The 20,282-nt window shown below is 38.7% G+C and overlaps 1 protein-coding gene across 4 annotated transcripts in view; it reads left to right on the top strand.

Annotated features, from left to right (window-relative positions):
- The window catches only part of usp14 (ubiquitin specific peptidase 14), a 62,125-nt gene that overhangs the window by 19,587 nt on the left and 22,256 nt on the right, over positions 1-20,282 (top strand). For all 4 annotated transcript variants that reach the window (XM_022252105.2, XM_022252106.2, XM_022252107.2 and 1 more), the window contains exons 7-11: positions 1,292-1,406; positions 3,223-3,288; positions 15,514-15,606; positions 16,141-16,266; positions 17,331-17,409. In XM_022252105.2, the coding sequence (XP_022107797.1) occupies positions 1,292-1,406; positions 3,223-3,288; positions 15,514-15,606; positions 16,141-16,266; positions 17,331-17,409 (479 nt within the window). The remainder of the gene's footprint in view (positions 1-1,291; positions 1,407-3,222; positions 3,289-15,513; positions 15,607-16,140; positions 16,267-17,330; positions 17,410-20,282) is intronic.

Genomic DNA, 20,282 nt, shown 5'->3' on the forward strand with positions numbered 1-20,282 from the left:
TTGACCACAAAGTACACAATGCCTCATTGTGCCTTAACCCCGAGATTGCTTGTGGAACACTTAACCCTGCTTGGTTTCCCACTTCAGTGCTAACCTGGGATTTGGCTGTGAACTCCGAGATTGCGTTCCTCAACCCTGGTCACTGGTAGGCTTAATGAAGCCCAGTGTAACGGCCAAATGTTTTCTCTTAATATGAGCAGAAAAAGAGTAATGGAATGCTTGCGCTACCTCAGGGTATCTTAGGGTTAAGGTTTGCCATTACCCTTGAGATAACCCTGAGATTTTGTAGTGGGAAAGGAGTAAATGGATTAGTCGATGGCTATTTAGGAAGTAATCAGGAACGAGTAAGTCTTTAGTTGTTATCAAAATCGCTGTGCCGCCAGGCTAGATTGGATTAGTTGTAGAATCCAAGCAGTTTGAAAGGAATGTTGCTGGCTGAATTTTTGTGAAAAAGAAAGGCAAGATAAAGTTCTAATACTCACAAATGACACAGCTCATGCCCATGGAGGAAATGTAGCCCGGTCATTGTGCTGGCAGTTGAAATCCACTGAGTAGAGCACAGGAAGCAATGTGTAGGTTGCATCACTTTGAACAAGCCGAGTTGGTGTTGGCTTGTAAACATTGATGATATGGAGGCCTTGCACCGTAAACAGGTGCCACTGGAGATCAGCATCCTCATCAGATGTGGTTTGTCACAGTACAATTTTTTTTGTAGAAGTTTGTGTAGGTTGCAATACCTTGGTTTTACCTCCTTACATGACTTGTGAAAGCATAGTAATAGAAACCTGGAATTTTAGCCCTGCTTTCATAAAGAAGTTTCTTAGAGCATTATTACAAGCACGTTGTGAGTGGCTGTGTGATTTAGTACATTTCTCTTTGCTGGGGTAAATCCTTCAATATTGAATGACAAGATTCCTGGGATATTAATGGCTTCCTGAGACATTAAGAACATGCTGATCAATCATGACTCTATGTTTATCTTGGAGACACTGTCCAGCATTTGCCTGAACATGCTGACGGTAGAATGCTTGTTAATGCCAGACATGAAGACCAGATATTGCGAGTCTTCTGTGTATGGGATGAAGTTAACTCTGTGTACAGGAAGTTTATTGGAAGCATTCTTGGAGAGAGAAAAAAAACAAAGCCAAAAGCAAAAGAAGTCATTCAGCTTTTAAAAAAGTAGGTACATGTATATGTAATTTGGCTTTGCCCAATCACCTAAGAATCACACATTCATAATTCCATTTCCAATTTGCAATACTGTGCAATTTTATTCCCTTGTTGATATTAGTCTGAAATGTGTGGAAGCTCCAGAGGAAGAGGAATCAAAGTCTACCGAGCAGTTTATGCAGTTGAGCTGCTTCATCTCTCAGGATGTCAAGTACCTTCACACAGGACTAAAAAATGTAAGAAACAGATGAAGGTATCATAAATTTTAAATCCCTATGAAAGCCAAGATTGATTTAAACATTTAGTGAATATTTTATTCCACATTCAGTTTTATCTACATGTAGGTGACTAAATCTCCAATGAGGCTGATACTTAGTGCATGTAGAACATATAGTATAAAGCTGATGCCTAAATCTAACAGCCCTCAGTCCTCCAATATTAATATAATTTCACACACCATGGGGATTAGGATTTATGTGACACTGGGATGGTATTTGTATGTTTATGTTATTAAGTACATGTATATGAATTTTGGAAATTCCATTTAGTCATTCCATTCCGAATAATGCAAAATTTCGATCTTTTAACTTCCTGATTGTTTATTCATATTTGTACAGTATTCATTGCGAAGTAATCCTATCATACAAGGTTCTTGTATATCCCCTTAGAAAATTACAGTACAGAGGTGTGAAAATGTGTTTTACAAAAAATCAATCCAATTTTAAGGACCTGGACTATCACATTTTTTTTGTTTACAATGTGACAAATTTTCGCAACACGTGTCCAAAGGCATCAAATATTGGTCTGAATTGGGTGTCGTTGAAATATGTTTTGTCTTGTTGCTGTGTTCGTACTTCTATTGAGAAACCATCAGAATACGAGTCCTGTTTATACCAAAATGAAGGACTCATTGGACACTACTCTAAAGCTGACAGGTAAAATTCATTGACTCCTGAATATTTCAGCCAGGTCTGCAGCCCAGGAAAAAGAGCCCAGATTGTGCGGTGTTATGTAAGATTCTTTTGTTCCCGAAACCGGCACAGTGCACTGCTCACCTCTTTTCAGTAGGGGCCAGATTAGCGTGCAGCAGTGCTGTGTGGCTCATCACTGCGGTGGTGGAGCGCTTTTTTCCCCGGTGGTAATGTGCTCACTCTAAGTGCCTCAAACCGTGGTATACTGTTTCAAAACAAGGCTGGATTATCTCTACTATTGAGAGCGAAAAAATGTCGGTAATGCCCAGCAGCTCGGTCTTTTGTGTTGAGTATGGTCTTTTGGGCCCAACTCTTTTGTCCCAGTTCCAGGCTCCCCAGCTCTGCATATAAAGCCTACGTACCCGAAAACGGGTCGCCCAGCAGGTAGTGGTTAACCTTCACACCAATTTCCAGCTTTCCATAAACAAGTAATTCATGAAAGCCAAAAATTAGCAAAGCACCCAAACTTGCAGAGGCTATAACAAGAAAACTGTTCACGATATATCAAAGTGAAATTTTTCTCTCCTTTGTTTGGTTTGTAAAGGTATTGTTAAGGACTTTTTTCTGGCAAATCTGAAATCTCAATTTGTTTTCTATGTACATGTATATATATCAACCTTAGAAAGTTTTTCAAAAAAGGGAAAAATATCAGCACCTTCAGCGGCTTTTTTCTGTTCTCAATTTCAACTGTAACGTACATTCCAATCAAAGCTTGAATGTTTAATCAAGGGTTTTTTAATACAACAGCGAAATCAATGTCCTGTATGAAACCACACAGACATATCAACACACACAGCCAGCTGTGCTGGAGTCAGGGCATGTGTGCACTGTTCAGGAACCTTCATGAGATTCAGCCCAAGATTTTGATACCTTCGGTACAAATTGCAGTAAAATGAGGTTAGGTCTGCTCAGTTGATGGAAATCAGCACTCAAAGAGTTTCACCTGAATACTCTGGTTATGAAAAAACATTGCCAATGTAAGAAAAATGTTGTCATTTTCTTTTAAATATTATCATATTGTCATATTGATTAATACTAATCAAGATTTCAAAAAGATTACTTTAATTGGCCTGTTCCACAGAGACTCACAGAGAATATTGAAAAATTTTCGCCATCCTTGGAGAGAAATGCGCAGTACATCAAAGAGGTAAGTAAAGTCCTATATTAAAACAATAACTAGCAACTGTTTGTGAAAAAAAAAATTAGTTTTAGTTTTTTACAGCTGTTGGATCCTGTGCCACTTAGGATATTATAAAGAAAAGCAATCCTCACACAATACTGCGGCGTTTGCAGTCCACCTTTATTAATGATCAACTACATGTACATGTATGTACATGCACATTCATGTATATTTATGACCTGCCATGGCATATTGAGGAGTGATCCCCATTTATAACTTTTATAGATATGCATAAGAGAATAAAGAGAAAGGAATTGTCTTTCCAGTGATACCAAATTTATACTCGTAGGCAACTCCGCTCCAAAAATATGACGCGAAAAAGACGACGGGAAACATCGCTGTGGTCAAAACAGTAGTAGGAATTTGACAGTTCTGGCACAGCCCCCGTTTCCACTCTGCTTCCACGCTCCACCGCCCACAGCGCCGGGGCTTCCCCATTTCACCCACCTTGACCTTTGACCCCGGCGCTCCCACCACTTGCACAGACCCAAACCGCTCGCGCTCAAACAACCTCGGCCTTTTACTCCGGTGTAAACAACTCGTGACTCTCAAACAAAGAAAAGGGAAATCCCCTCTTTTTCCCACCTGCTACAAGTCTCGACTTGCCTGGCCTGAACTCGTGACTCCTGCTTCCCCGGAAAAATTCTCTCTGCACTGAAGCTTTGAGAAAAATGAGATTTTTTTTAAAACCTTATATAAAATTAGAGATGAAAAAAACAAGCGAGAAAAAAACAAACAACGTCAATTGTCACTTTTGCAAAAACGTCTGTTAACGTAATAGATGGCAGCGATTCTTACAACTGTTCAAATTGTCGCTGTATCCATTCGTGTCAGGACTGCAAGCATTGTACACATTGCGCTGGATGTGCCAATTGTTTTTAATGTGAATCTTGCCAGAAATGCGAAAGTTGTTGGGACTGTGAATTTTGTGAAAAATTGGCATTGGTTTGTTGTTGCACTTATTGCATCAATTGCACGGACTTGAGACATAATGAGTTTTTAATATGTATAAATGACGATTATAAAAAGACTGAAATTAATTCCACATAATGACCCCGTACCCGAAATAGAAAATGAGTTGAGAAAAATAGGCCTAATGATTGACGAAACAGAAGAAGTATATTAAAACGAAGAACCTGAAGACGAAGAATCTGAAGAAGACTATGAACCTGAAACCGAAGAACCTGAAACCGAAGAACCTGAAACCGAAGAACCTGAAACCGAAGAACCTGAAACCGAAGAACCTGAAACCGAAGAACCTGAAACCGAAGAACCTTAAACTGAAGAAATAGTTTTTCGATCTAGCTCGCACGCCAGCCTACCTCCAGGTTATCTTGAATATGCGTTGGCCCTTGAGGAAGAAAGTAGAAATTTTAGATGCCAACAATTACAAAGCATGATTAGAAACCCCTTATTTAACCACCTTAAATAAATAGACTATTAATAAAAACAATGACAGATCAAGAAATTTACCACCTAACTGGAATAAAAGTTACTTGGCCACAGCAGTCATCAGAAGAACCCACTTGCCCATATGACAACATAATAACAAGAGAATTTAAACTTGCATGCTGGGATTGCGGACTAATAATAGCTCAGATTTATTCAGACTAAGTGAAAAATGTAGGCGGTAAACATAACCAGCATTTTGTTTGTAAAAAACCAAAGCGAAAGTCGAGTAAAATTTTAAAAGAATTAAACGTTCAATTGACGCATGATCAAGCAGGTGCCATAGAATATAAATTAAACTGAGTTTTAGCGGGCAAGATCTCTAGAGGCAAACCGCTGAAGGCCTTAATTGCCGTCTTATACCAAAATGTAACCGGGGAAGCTGAATCAACCATTAAAGACTTATTTCAAGTATTGGATAAGCACTTGGCCAACGCCCTCGATAAATTTAAACTTGCTCAACAAAACTTTGAAAAACCTGTTTATATTTAAAATGTTTATAATAAAATGAAGACTCACACTTTTCACTTGACCAAAAATCCACAGAGGTTTAGACTCAAAATATCATTCATAACGAAAAAAGTAACACATCTATTCGAGTCAAAAATATGCAATTGGAAACCAAGTATTTTAATATTACCAAAACTACGGGAATTGAGTGGCAAGAAAGAACGCCTATGACTTTAGGTATAGAAGGAATAAAAAAACACAGAATTAGTGAAATATTATAAAAATATGTTTTTAACAGATAAAGTTGCTGGTGGAATAAGTTTTGAAACCAGTCGGTTATTTAGTATCTTTGTTTCTGAAATAGCTACCATGAATGATTTTTAGAAAAACCGTATGAATATTTAGCTATATGGGAACATGCTGTTCGAAGCCATAATATTCAAAAAGCCCATGCACTTGAGATACTCGGCATTTTAGAGCAGTGCTTTAATGAATATCTTACGGCAGATCAGGTTTTTGGTGGTTTTTGTTCGTATGTTAATTTTGATGACTACATAAATTTAGAAGAAACGGTGGACACCACAAGCGAATTTTTAGAAACTTGTCCAATAAACAGTCAGAATTTTCTTGCTGCAGAAAATAAAATTGGAGAGATTTTTTATGGAATTGATTCACAGATAAACGATTTCCAAAGTGTTTTGCAAGGAAGAAGGGGTATATTTCACTCAATAGTATCTAAATTGACGGGATTATTAGAGGCTTTTAAAGCATTTTTTGACAGATTGGATTTTAATAGCGTTTCATTACGACCGCAATTAAAAGAAAATAAGTTTGGATCCCTGATGGCCATGGTCCTGAGTATGATAATTATTGGTGGTTTATGGACTATCCTAAAAGTCTTAATTTCAGAGGAAATGTGATGGTTTGATGTTATTTTAAACGCAATTCCTGGTGTAAGTTTTAAACTTCATGCAGAGTCTAACTTGGTGACTTTAGCCGTTTTAGACCCCAGGCTTGATTTGATTTTAAACAAAGAAGTGGGAAATTTGTTGAACCTACCCAGAAACGACCTTACACACATGACCATTTATAAAGGTGATCATGATTTAGATCCCGTTAAATATCTATTTATCCATTGTAAGCAGTTAAACACCGACACCAATTTTTATAACAGGCAATCCTCAGACTTATTTGGCGTTGTAGATGCGAATTCTCGCGATTTGGTTAGTACAGATAAAACACCCAAAAAATTGATAGATTGACGAATTAACTCTCTCTTTAAAAAACATTAAAGGCCAATTGTTAAGTGATAAAGGTGACAGGGTTTACTCGAGTTAGAAATATTTTAAAAATTGTTTATATACATTTTTTAAAAATGCATATATAAAAAAAGATGACGACTAACGTATATCCAGATTTGTCAAAATACCCACATTCAGCTAAACAACCAGATTTAAGTTTAAACTCGGTCGAACAAGCAGAAACTAAAGTCTACAGGCTCAGAAAGATCGAAGAAGTCAAATCTCACATCCAAAGAGAACGTGACGCGCGCGAAACTAGCTACAAAAAGATGAAACAGAACTCACTGCACTCAATTACGTGGAATACGGCGTAGAAGCGATAGGCGTAACTTTGGCATCTATTCTATAGGAATTCCCGCTATTTTAGGAGTCATTACCGGCCCCTTAGGATTAGTAATGGAAGGTCTCGCGATCGGAGCATTCGGTGCTTACGCAATGTTAAAATACACCAGTCGGCGACTGGTCCCTAAAACCAAAAAACACGACCAAATCTGCATGCTGGTAGATGCTAAATTAAACACTATCGAGGAATACGTCTCGCACGCGATTGAAGTCGGTGACATTTCGCAAGAAAAATTTGTACTAATTTTATCCGAGCTGAAAAAGTTTAATGAAATGAAAGAAAAGATCAGATCAAACACAAGCACTAAACTGCAAGAAAGTTAATCGACAAGCAAAAAAGAATTTGAATGTCAAGTAAACGAGAGAGCAGAAACTCTAGCCAACGAACAAGCGGCCATTTAAAAAAAAAATCTCATCAAAAAACTTGGCGAGTGAGTTTTACAAAGTCGGTCTGTTACCAAGAACAGCCCGAAGATAAAACGCCTGCTTATCAAGAAGTAAAAGTGCAACCAGGGGCCCCTCCTTTTAAAGCACAGCGCAACAAATAAAACCCCTTTATTGTAAAGATGGGAATCAATTTTAGTAACCTGTTCATATTAGTAAACAAAGGTAATTCATTTTGGGCTAAATTTGCTGACATTACAAATGCTTATAAAATGCCAAAGGTCACCCAGCAAGAAGTCGTAGATCATAGGAATGCAGACCTGATGTCATTTATCAAAATCAGGTCAATTTTGCAGTGTATTGCGCAATGACTGCATGTGGAATAGATTTTGGACGGATTGTCAATTCCAGTCAATACGTGTCTGCTTTAATGAATTTCCACGTGTATTATACGGTAAGAAAGATCTTTGCCGAGTGTAAGTTTCCATTACCTATCGACAATATATTTGATCCTTGTAATAATTATTCCGATAACAATGCGTTTCATGCCACTTGCCTCGACTTTAATGTGGATCCAAAGAGGTCGTTCAGACAAACCCGCAATCCTTATACAAATGGCCTCGGCACCGCTTATTATTACCACATTGCAAGTTTTGCTGATACCAGTGTAAAAAATGGTTGCCCGTTCCGGGGAAAAACTACGACCAAAAAAAGACTTATAATGAATATGGTCGCGAAGGCAAAGTAATGGACCTCTATTGACAACCCATCGGTTTGGGCGTAACGATTAAATATAAAATTGACTGGATCTCACAGGACGATAAAGTAAAATCTGCATCGCAAGACTTTATTCCGCACAGGGACAAAGATGACAGACGTTGGAATTACAAAGGTAAACGAATCGATTCCAGTTTATGTCTACGCATTATTGGGTGCCCAAGCTCAGACAAAGACCAGCGTTTTAGCCCCCAGGCACGGGATTAGATGCACAACGACAATTTGTTAGGATCATAGAATCTCTAATAAATTCAGAGCCCGATCTCGGACAATCGATCAACCAATTTCAAGAAACGCTACAATACGCCAAATTTAAATTTGGAACCTGAGGCTGAAGACGATTTTGACGATCAAGAAGAAGAAAAAGAACCAGAACCTTTACCTGCTCGACCAAAGCCCCTGCCTCAGGAAAAGAGACCACTGGACATTCACAACGAAGAAAAACTGTCTTTAACGTAGGAGCCATTGCCGTAAGTGTATTGCTGTATAAAGTGTTAAGCTAAGTCGTGTGTAGAAAAGTGTTAACTTAGAAACTTAAACGGAATAACTAAATGAGTAAAAAACCCCTTCCCAGATTTGAGAAGGGGTTTAATTTTTTTTTTGACCCTACTTACTTTACCCTCTGCACGTAAGTTAAAATCAAAACAACTGCACCTACAAACAGAGTCCACAAGTGCTCCGCGACCCAACCGACCGCTTTACTCGCCACGTTGAACAGCCCGCTTAAAATACTGCCGATGATTCCGGGCAAAGCGCCTAAAGCAGACAAAGCTAGTTTCTTCAACACGTTTGCCAGATTTTGTAATTGACATTTGATCCAATCGGTTACGCCTCCTTTATCCGGAGGTTTAGGTTCTGGCGCGGGTTCTGGTGTGGGGCTAGGTGTTCCAGCAGCTCTGACAGCTGCTACGATACTACTTACGATGGAACTTACAGCTAGTGAAAAAGCCGTTAAAATACTTTCAATCCTTATGCCCTGCTCTCTAAACAACGTTTGTATCTTCTCGCATAAAGTTGTGCCATAATTCATGACTTTTTCAATTGGTTCCTTGATGCAATTAATTTGTGTACGAAGCTGGCTCATGTTTCTGTCGATAACTTCTAACCTGCCCTGTCTTCGACTCGTAAGTCGTTTAACTGCCGTTGAAGTTCTGCACGTTCTCCAGGCGACTGCACTTCTTCTAACTCGTTTTTGAATTATTGAATCTTTGCATCTAATTGATATAACTTGCCCTAGTTTCCAATTAATTCTACTTTATACGTCTGTAACGATTTATCTAAGGTGAGTAGTTCTCTGTAATTTGGTCCTTCTGTTTGAACGTCTACGTCACGATTGATTTCTTCTACAATGTCACTGGCTCGATCGGCTTCTTGAGGAAGGGCTTCCGGTGGTGCTTCGGGTTTGAGTTCTGACACTTCTTGGCTAATTCTAATTACTTCAAATTTACTCTTACCGCTGGCGTAATCTCTAAATCCTAAAACGCGTCTTACAAAAGCGGTGTTAGTTATGGCCCTAATGGTGTTTAATTTAAGAAATTTTGTGCTGTCATATTTTTGAGTTAAAAGAACTCTTGCACCTCTAAACGTGACGTTCAATCCATCTTTACGGTCGAGATGAAAAATACTTGGGTCTCTGATTAACGGCTCATACCTGGTTTCTTTCCTATTCGAGTCATAAAAATCGTTCATTTTGTCTTTAATAAACTCTCTCCACAACTCTGATGTGCCTGATGCTTGGCCTTCTACAAAAGTCATTTCTTTTTGCATTGTATCCAAGGTACATGTATCGTCCCATGTCAGGTCTTTGGTTCTGGTTCTGGATCTTTTGTCTGAGTAACTTTTGGTCCAACAGATTTTCTTTTCAGGTAAAAAGCGAGTAAAATTCCCCCGAGTACTAACCCGCCCATGATCAAGTACTGGTTATCTTTAAAATGATGAAGCACGTCTGCGTAGACGCAAAGGAAAGCAAGCAAGCAAAGGAAAGCAAGCAAGCAAAGGAAAGCAAGCAAGCAAAGGAAACAACAACTAAGTAATTAATAACTAGTTAACATTAGCTGTAGATCAGTTGACTTGGGGATCATATTGCACTTGCGCATTAAGTTACATCTCCGGCAGGCCAGCACGCAATTCCACTTTAAATGTCCAAAGGCCGTATGTAACTGTTCAATTGTTGCTTGATCGTCTTTTGGCTCAATATATTGCAATTTTACATTACAGTCGTTGTAATAACAAAATTCATGATTGTTGACTGATTCCTGTAGAATTTCTTTGTCAGTAAAATTTTGCTTGTCGTGCTGTTTAGAGACCCACAACCAATGTGCCCGACTTTTTGCGTAGGGTCGCTAAGCACGTTTGAGATTCCAGTTGGAATCACCACAACTTAGTTGTACGCCGTGTGCAACCTGCAAAAATAACAACTTGATCAAGGCTTATAATAATCTGCCAAAGTCTAAGCCGTGAGTTTTCAGTGTCATTAATTTATGCAAAAGCAACAGCAAAGACCAGGTTCTTTTTTTTCTTGAACATATGTCTTTAATATTGTATGGGAGCTGCATGTACTTGCTCCTGTATTAAGTGACAAATTCAGCTGTCTAGGGAGCAAGTACTTGCTCCCGTGATGATTAGCCCAATTTCAAGCCCTGTGTAATGATACTACTTATTTGCTCAGCTAGACTCCTGTTGATACAAGATGCAAGCTTTGCCCTGATTGTGTAATAGGTACTCTGATATACAGGTTTTAATAAGGGAATAAACATGTGCTTGACTGGTCTTATTGCCACATACATGTACATGTATACAGATGGCATGAAATACATGGACACTGACTCGGAGGTTTAATTTTACATTTTGCACATGTATGGCCAGAGCAGGTTTATTTTCGAGTCAGACAATATGAGTTGGTTCCTGGTCATTGTGTCCCTGCTGAACAACGTAACATGATATTTGTGCTAGGAACATGTTCCCGGTCATTACCGGTATGCCTCCTGCAGATTTGGGAGAAATCAGAAATTTTACATGTAAATACTGGATAGCTGAGTTATGAAAAAGCAGTTATCCGGATCTCTGGTGTTTGTTACCCTTCTAAAAGCATGAGCAAATCACAATCCACATTTAGCGGCAGCTGGTGTGGTGCGTGTTCTATGAACTGCACGGCGTCATGTGTAAATATTATTTGTACTCCATGAAAATTAAATCACAGTGTCTTTTCAATTTGTCTAGTTCAGATCTGCCATAATTGTCACTAAAATAATAATTTCGTCAAACATTGACGGAATTCAGGCAAACATGACTTTTGGGACAAACTGTCTTAACCACATTTTTGTAAAATGGTGGGTGTGGCCAAGTACCTGTGGGAAATAATTGGTTCTTCGGAATTCCACTGCACTTCATGAAAACGAACAGCCTTTGATCCATTAAAGCAACTCCAGTCTTATCATAAATTTTAGTGATGAGTTGAGTCATCGATGACTATGACAATTTCCCAAGGATGCAGAGACGAGTGAGTTACGTGTAATTTCTTAATTCCCGTAACCACTTCCTGCCGGGGACGCCGGAATCGGAGACGTATGGTTTATATGCGTGGCCGGGGTCTCTGAACTCTGACAAAGGAAACAGGGCCCTGTAACAAAAGACGTACTCCGAACAAAAGACCAGGTTGCTGGGCATTACCGACATTTTTCACTCTAAAAAGTGGTTATAATCCAGCCTTGTTTTGAAACTGTATACCAGGGTTTGGTGCATTGAGAGCGAGCGGATTACCACCGGGGACAAAAGCGCTCCACCACCGCAGCGATGAGCCACAAATCACTGCTGCATGCTAATCTGGCCCTTATTGAAAAGAGGTCAGCAGTGCACTGAGCCAGGTTCGTGAACAAAAGACAGTTATTCCACACCGCACAATCTGGGCTCTGTTTACAAGGCTGCTGGCATCAACGAAGGTTACCTGTCAACTTAAAGTAGTGCCTAAAGATTACTTCATGCGGCTATAAACGACCGTTAAATGAAATGATGAATTTTTGAAGGATTTTGAAAACGGAAAAAATGATAGTCATGCCACCCCAGAATCATCAACATTGAAAAATGCCCGACATGAAGTGGTTAATTCCACTGGATTTGTACTTGGGGGGTCACATGTCATACTCATAGTCCAAATGAATAATAGATGTTTGCTGTTTTGGAATATGTGTATTCTTCCGTCTTTTTTCCCTTGCCACAGCGCTGTATTTCCAACAGTTTGCGCACCATTTTTGCCAATTCGTTGGTTTGCACAGATTTCATCATGTTGGCATCGGGCATCACTGTCCTTAATCATCCGGCCTTCTCCGTCTTGAACCATTCCTCAGCCTCTGCAACAATCTTCACAGCTTCGTCAAGCGTGGATGGCTTCCCTTGGAATAGTGCCCGTTTGTGGTCAATGTTGTCCAGCACGTTCTTAAAGTGTTCAATTCCAAAATCTTTCATAAACTTCGAACTGCTTTTGGGGTAGGCTCGGCAGACCAATTTTCTGATGGCTTGACCCAACTCGGCAACAGTCTCCCTTCCTGTCAAGAAACATGCAACTTCCAGCATTTGGCCTTTCAGTGCAACCATTAGATAGTCTGCTCTCTGCTGCTGATTGCGGCAGTTGATCCTGCTGACTCTTTCGAAGTGCACCAGGTAGTCTTCAGTGCATGACGACCTGTCTTACTCTCAAGCCTTTATCTGCAGTGTTGCTGCACTGCATTCCATGTTTGTGTGCTGCCCAACCGCAGAGTGGTATTAGTGTGCAATGCCCTGTGCCTGCCCACATGATGAAGTTTGCAACCGCTGTATGCCTCAGTTGGGTAGTACGCAGATTAAAGGTAGCCATAGCAGTGCTCATCACTGTCAGACTCGCTGCACGCCACCTCCACTGTTCGCGAAGATCCTGCACTAGTTTCTTTTGGTGCCTCTGCAAGCATTGTGATTTTCGTCACCTCCTGCTATCATCCTTGAAAAAGGGGTCTGGTGTCTCTGATATGTACTTGTAGCTTTGTTGTCTTCCGGCTCTGGATGTGGATCCACGAGTAACTCAACAGCTGTCCAAAAGTGACTGCTCTAACTTGTTGATCTCAGTGGAAATGTTGTTGATGGCTTCCGCGACATTTCGTGCTGACTCCACATGTAGCTGACCATACTTTTCCATTGAAAAGCCAAGAAAATTATCACACCGCTGTCCTCCAATTTAGTGAAATGCAAGCAAAAAGGGACACAGTTGACTCAAGGCTTTGAACTCCGAAAATGAACTTGGTTCTCTTTTAATTCTCCCCAAGACTGGCTCATGGCTTCCAAAAACACAACTCAATTTCTAAGCATACAAATACACAATGTCTGGAAAAGTATAGATTTGTAACAACTTAACCAGGCCCTGGAATCTAGCCAAACCCTCTGTCCCAACAAAAGAACCCCATTGAAGTGGTCTATTTATAGTTACAGTAAACTCTGACTTAGTCGGCATTGTGTAACCTGTCATATTGTCCAAGTCGGCCGTTTGAGAAATCCTGATTGTCTGTAATGCATTTCCTTTGAAAATTTTATTTCTGAGTTGGCATTAATAGGTCGTCATTTCATATTAGTCGGCATGTTTTTCTCGGTCCCTTTTCCACCAAACCACAAAAATTCCTTTGTGTAAGCCTACATTAAAAAAATTATGTTTGGTATCATTTTTCTTCACCGCAGTTGCCAAGAAGTGTCAAGTCCCTTGTGCGCGGCCAGCATGTGTACATATACATAAATACCAGTAACCCCTCTAGTGCTACATGCATGTGCTCTGTCCGTTTTGGGGGTTGCCTTATTGAACGTAGTCTGGTTCCCTGCCCAAAGATTCCCTGATGACCTTTCATAATGATTCGTCGGATAGTCAGAATCATTGGCTTTGGTATCCAGACTATATTGAACGAACTTAACCAATGCGTGTATGTGGATGAGTATATGCTTTTTGTACTGTAACTGTATCACAGACATGTACATACATGTACTGCACTGTCGAGTCGTGATGTGATATGCAAGTGGTTTGCTGTCCTTGCTTCATACTCAGGGGCACATGATCAATTATTGAATTTGCAGCCTGCGACTTGTGGCTTTTCTTTAAAGTTTGATCACATTGGTGTATCCACCTGGGTGAGGGGAAGACGGCAACTTGCCTTGCCTCTGGTGGTATTTTGCTCTCTTTCAGAAAATGGAAACTCAAAAAAAAGAGAGAACAAATTACCCATTCACCCACACCGCAAAGCAGTTTGGTCAATTGTTAGTAATCGGTGATCAATTAATCGTACAAATGAGAGATCATGAGATATTTTTTTTTTCATTTTCCCCCTAACTTTTGAGAAACGTGGTGCTGTTTTCATGCATTTGTTTGAAGCTTTACACAAAAACCCAATGGCTTTCAAAATGTCAAAGTGAAAACATTGTTCTGATTTCTTGATAGTTAGGATTTCTGATTATTCTCATATTTCCATCTGTTTCGATTTCCTGATAGTACAGTTTATTTAGTGCAGTTCATTGGGGAACATGGTATTTCAGACTTTCAACACTTACATGTACATGTAGTCGTACCATTTTGTAAAAATCAATACAACAGGGATGGCATAGTTCTCGTAACATACAATACAGTGTCAATGATTGTCCAAACTTTCACAAAATGCAATATATATTGTACATGTCTAACAGGTGAATCAAAAAAGTCCATCATTCCATTGCTAACCTATGAGTTATCTAGTTGTTACGCTGTGCAAAATAACTCATAGCTGCCATTGCCAGCTGCAAGTCATCTTGTAGGTTTTTTTCCATAGAGTAATTAGAAATGAACACACAACAACAGAAAAACACCACAAATGTACATGTACATGTACCTAGTAAGTATGCACGTGTGTGTACAAAGCTTGGCAAATGGGATCACCCTGTGAAATTATGCACGTCAGTCAACGTGTTAAAAGCCCTAAAAAATCACTGTGTGTTATTTTCATTGTTTAAAGCCTGTCTGATGTATGATTGATAGATTTCTCTTTCCATGTTTCTCATCCCTTGTGCCAGTAATATGGAAAAGCTCCTGACAAAAAAGAATGGAAGCCGAAAATTCTAGCTTGATTGACAGCAATGGCTTCACATTAATGGCATGAGGACTGTGTGTTGTGGGAAAACATTGACATTGGTTTTGACATTGTATTTTTAAATTTCAAAAATGTTAAATGTCCATTTATTTTCAAAATAAACATGGATTGTGGAGAGGCATTGGTACTGCAATATCAACATATTTTTTCAAGGAATAAATACATCTAAGCACTAAAATGGTAGTTTGAGGACATTATCAATTAGAGCTTTTGAACAGATAGAATTCTATCATTCAGTCCAGTATTATTAATCTATCTTACTGATTGTTGCTCATATGTATTTAAAAATGTCTGGCAGAACAATGTTTAACATTTTAGATTGTTTTTGGTAGTAACAATAATTCTCTCTCTTCACATTTTAGTCTCGTATAAGTCGTCTTCCTGCCTATTTACCAATTCAAATGGTGAGATTCTACTACAAGGAGAAGGAAGCCATTAATGCTAAGATCTTAAAGGTCAGATACAAGTTTCTGCTGTTTGAACTTGATGTCATTTCCAATAGTTTTGATCAGTCAGTCCTCTGTCTTTAGGTCTGTTGCCCATGCTATACTTATCTTGTTTATAAAAGGTGGTTTGGATGTTTTTAAATTTAGAAGGCGAAATTAGTTACTTTGTATTGGAGTTTTCAATTGCTATTCCAAACATTTGGCAAAAACTAGCATCTTGTTCTACTGTTTTTGCAGTGGCTAAATTTTGTTAAATGGTATTGAGTACCAAAGTGAATGTGTCACATGCACAATTATGTGTGTAAAAGAAATTATTGTGAGAACCAGCACGTCAACCCACACACGTACATTTGAAACCAAAGGTGCCATTCATTAGCATAAACAAGTACTGTATTTTTCCCCCAGGTGAAAAAAGGTGCACTCACTATGCTGGTTTTATTTTTGGATATTTGTTATACCATATTTGTCACCAGAAATCACTTTTACAGTGAGCATACACCAGCCTTTTGGGCTCTGTAAAAAGATTTTTTGTGTTTATTGCAGGATGTGAAATTCCCATTGATCCTTGATGTATTTGACCTCTGTACTAAAGAACTTCAAGAAAAGTTGATTCCAATTCGGGCCAAGTTCAAAGAGATGGAGGACAGAAAGGTGGAGGAGTTACAGAAGGTTGGTTACTTGTGGCTTCTCTTTCTTTGTTACTGAATACTTAGTTTACTCCTTTGATAAAAAACAAAGTTGTAGTGTTTCTAACAAATAATATCCTATCTCTCAAAAATATGTTTCATGATTAGTTGAAATATGTATTGTCAGCTTGAAAACAATACCTATCTTTTATTCAAGTACGTGTAGGTTTGACAATGATGATTTACTCGCTCACTGAAAAGATTAATTAATTTTGAATCATTTTTTATTTTAGTCCTTTTTACTTTCAAAGACAGTGCTATGCTACCATAATAAACACAACAAGGCCCATGCAAAACATTTGTTGTAGCAGTTGTCTGATAAAGTGATTTTAAGTTGCTGATGCACCCGTTTCCAGCTCTGGTTCATTTAAATCCAGAGAAATGAAACAATGGATATTTTAATCAAGCACCTTTTAAGTAAATTTGTGAAAATGATATAATCAAATGAAAAACTTTCAAATATTCCCTGATCTGAAAATGATCCGGCAGTGATTGATAGACAATTGATAAAAAAAGTTTTACAAGGTATGTTTGCCACCAGTGGCACTAATTGATATTGGGGCTTTGGAATGCACTTGATCCTGGTCATTTCAAAGCCAGACATTCAGAGGACACTGACTGCATCAAACTTTTTCCATTAGCTTTCAATACCTGCCAGTATTATTTTCAGATTTGGTTGTGCAAGTGATGGTAGAGTGTTATCTAATTTTATCTTTTCATTGGTGGGTTGAATGTTTTTGTATGGCGAAAAGAAAAGCCCAATACAGATACAGACAATGTATTTGATGTTTCCTTTCAGTGGATGTCATGGTTTAGATCCAGCATGTGCATTTTTCTTAAAACTTAGAAATGTGGACAGACTGTATGTTCTGTTGCAAACTGACATACATGTAGTAGCTCTTGTTTTTTGTTACATTTGCTACTTCTAACGGATAACTTGCTTTAAAACTTGCGTCATTACTTCCATCTTGGTAAGAACTTACCACAACATTTGAAATCAAAATTTTGCATAATGTGCATTTGTGTTTGCCTTGAATTTAATCTTAGGCTAAGCAAACAGAAAAAAAGCAGCCAGCACCAGCTGTAGAGCAATCTATCAAGCTGCTACCATATGATTTTTCTGATGGTAAGTTACCAGTAACTGTTTGATGTGTTAGGTTTACTGCTACACTGGAGTCTGAATCTTTAAAGGCCCCTCTTGAAGCATCTAAAATAATGGTACATTGTGTTGGGCTGTTTTTTGGGGGGGTAAAAAAAGGGCACATTTATTGCCAATGGGAAAGAGAAAGAGTGAACGGGAGGTGGTTTTGGGCCCCTTCCTTGACTGCCTTGCTCCGTTTTTCTTCTTATAGAGACAGTGACCATTTAGACCCAGTTTAAAAAGGGCTCCCTATCTTGTCCAGTGTAAAGCCAATCCAGTATTCATTGGGATTGTGGTTGCCCTCCTCAATTGCCATAGTGCCCTGAAAATGTGCACAATATTCATAGAAATTGCCATATCTGCCCAGACACATTTGCCTTTGATGCAAGTTGCACTATGAATCCATTCTAGATATCAGACATATTGATTGATCGTGATTTTACATGAAGCCATGCACAAATTACTTGGCTGTGGCTGGAATTTATGCACAAGTCTGTGGTAGTGGCCACAGATAATTCCCATAGATTCATGAGTAATTTGAAGTAGTGCTGCAGCCGAACCGCTGAACCAAACCAAAAATCATTGAACATGGCACTTTCGAACCAAACCGAACCGAACCAAACTGGGTGGTACGGAAGTTTGGCTTTAATATGGCATGGCATTGCTAGCGCACAGAGTGCATGCGAGAAAACTTGATCAAAAAGCAAACACGATGAAAAATGGATAACGAGTTTGCTGCGCCAGCACTAGCGCTCAGCACATGTGCTTGCACATGTACATGTGCACACGCACATAAATGTACATGTACAATAAACTTACGGTGGCCTCGATGGTTGTAAAAAGCATGTGGTGAGAATTCACTAATAATCAACCGAGAACATGCAATGTATGGCATTTCCGCTGCACACCAATTCTAAATTCTCACTACATCCAATTGTGCTTATGTATATGGCAGGTTCCTCAAAGTATGGACCATTAGATAATGTTCAATTTTGGGGGTTCATTTTTCCTGAAGTGAACATCACTGAATTAATTCCCAACGTCTGATGAAATGAGGGAAGTCATGGCTGATATCTGGAACAATGATGACCATGTCAACCTTTCAACTTAATTGGAGTTAATTAATTAAAGTCGGGAATGTTAGCAATTTTAGGGACATGAACTCCCTGTTAAAATCCGAGCCAATAGAATTTACTGAGGAGTGATAATCCCTGAGGTTAGTTTTCACAGATTTATCTGTGGTGAAAGGTGATAATATTTACACATATTAAACCATAATCACGAAATTAAAAAGTACCTCTCTTAATTAATCGGGTCCCGAAGTTGGCAGTCCTGAATGTCATTCAATTCTGTCGTTAGTGTCAAAAAATCGACTGCAAAAAAAGCGAGGAAAATCCATATGTGTGACCCGCTCTGTGAAAATGAGTCTTAAGTCGCCAGATCCACTTTTTGAGTTTTCATTTGTATTGGAAAGAGCAGATTGCATTTTCGTTTTGATGTATCACTCAGTTTGGCATCCTGATGAAAGTGGATACTTCAAGGTGACAAATGCTGTGGGTTGCTATTGATTCACATTGTGCAAAATTATTCTAAAAGACTTTATACTCCAATGTGGCTCTGGCGACTTAAGACTCATTTTCACTGAGTGGGTCACATATCGCTGTACAACACTACATGTAGCTTTAAAAAAGAGTGCAAAAAAGCACCGCCAAACCATCATCCTTTTACGACTGGACCTATCACATTTTCTTCAAGTATGTTCCTGAAAACCGCAGTCCAAAATACTGATCGTGGCGATTTTGTGGCTTCCATCAATGTTTCGCGGTGAGGTTAGAGAAACATTTCGCTGCATCGTTGCCTGTTTGATTTTTAACATCAACCCAGATAGTGCGCCCTCTTTTTTATTCGATATTCATGAACCCATCCAGGGAATGGCGACGCTCTGCAATTTTTCTCTTTGAAACAATTTTTCTCAAAATCCGTCATTCTGAATAACGTTTGCAAGAAAATAACTTTCAAGACATAAAATTCGATTCATGATGAAAATCTAATGCTCAAAGTTGTTAATTTTAATTTTATTTTCAGCAGAGTTATCTCCACAATAACCGGCAAAATGAAAATTGCACATGGAATTTTCGAGCACTACATGTGACAGTATTTTCGGCATTCTCGAACATTATGCAGTTTTTGTCAAAATTGCCGAATGTGATCAAAATTCTGTCAAATATGACGTTTGCAACAAACATATTGTACTCCTTATAAATTTTTGATGCAGCCAAACTTAAAGATAATTTTTGGTGGTCGAAAGATACAAGACCTGGCAAATATGTTGGTATAGTGACAGTGATAAAATATATAAAATATATATGATACATGTATAAACGGTAAGAGAATGAAGAGCCAAACTTTTCTCATCATTTCCCGTCAATTTTGTGCTCTTTTTTTCGTGGCTTATATTTTTTAAAAGTTATTTCTTAGGTGCTTTAAAATAGTCGTCTGGTGTAAACACTTTGACATTAAACTTTAAATGAATTCAACTCCATTTGATTTGCACTGGTAGCCAAACAAATGTCCACTATAAGTACATATTATGCCTAATTATCCCCATATAATCATTTTTATAAACCTGAAGGTGCTAATTTGTATTTTACATGATCAAAGTCACTCTTTCAGAAGTTCTGAAAAATGACATCCAAAGTTGCATTTTGGTCCATTTTATGAAGGACATGCCATATTCGGATTTAGCGTTATGCTTGCCAATCTCTGATAGCCACACCCTTACTTTCCATGTTAGGCCAATGATGTCATAAATGGCCGTGCAAAACAAATTTTGATTGGCTGCTGATCATAGACTCGTG

This window comes from Acanthaster planci, linkage group LG18 (assembly GCF_054643075.1).
Source record: "Acanthaster planci isolate LZ-2023a linkage group LG18, COTS_SCS, whole genome shotgun sequence".
In the NCBI taxonomy this organism is placed as follows: domain Eukaryota; kingdom Metazoa; phylum Echinodermata; class Asteroidea; order Valvatida; family Acanthasteridae; genus Acanthaster; species Acanthaster planci.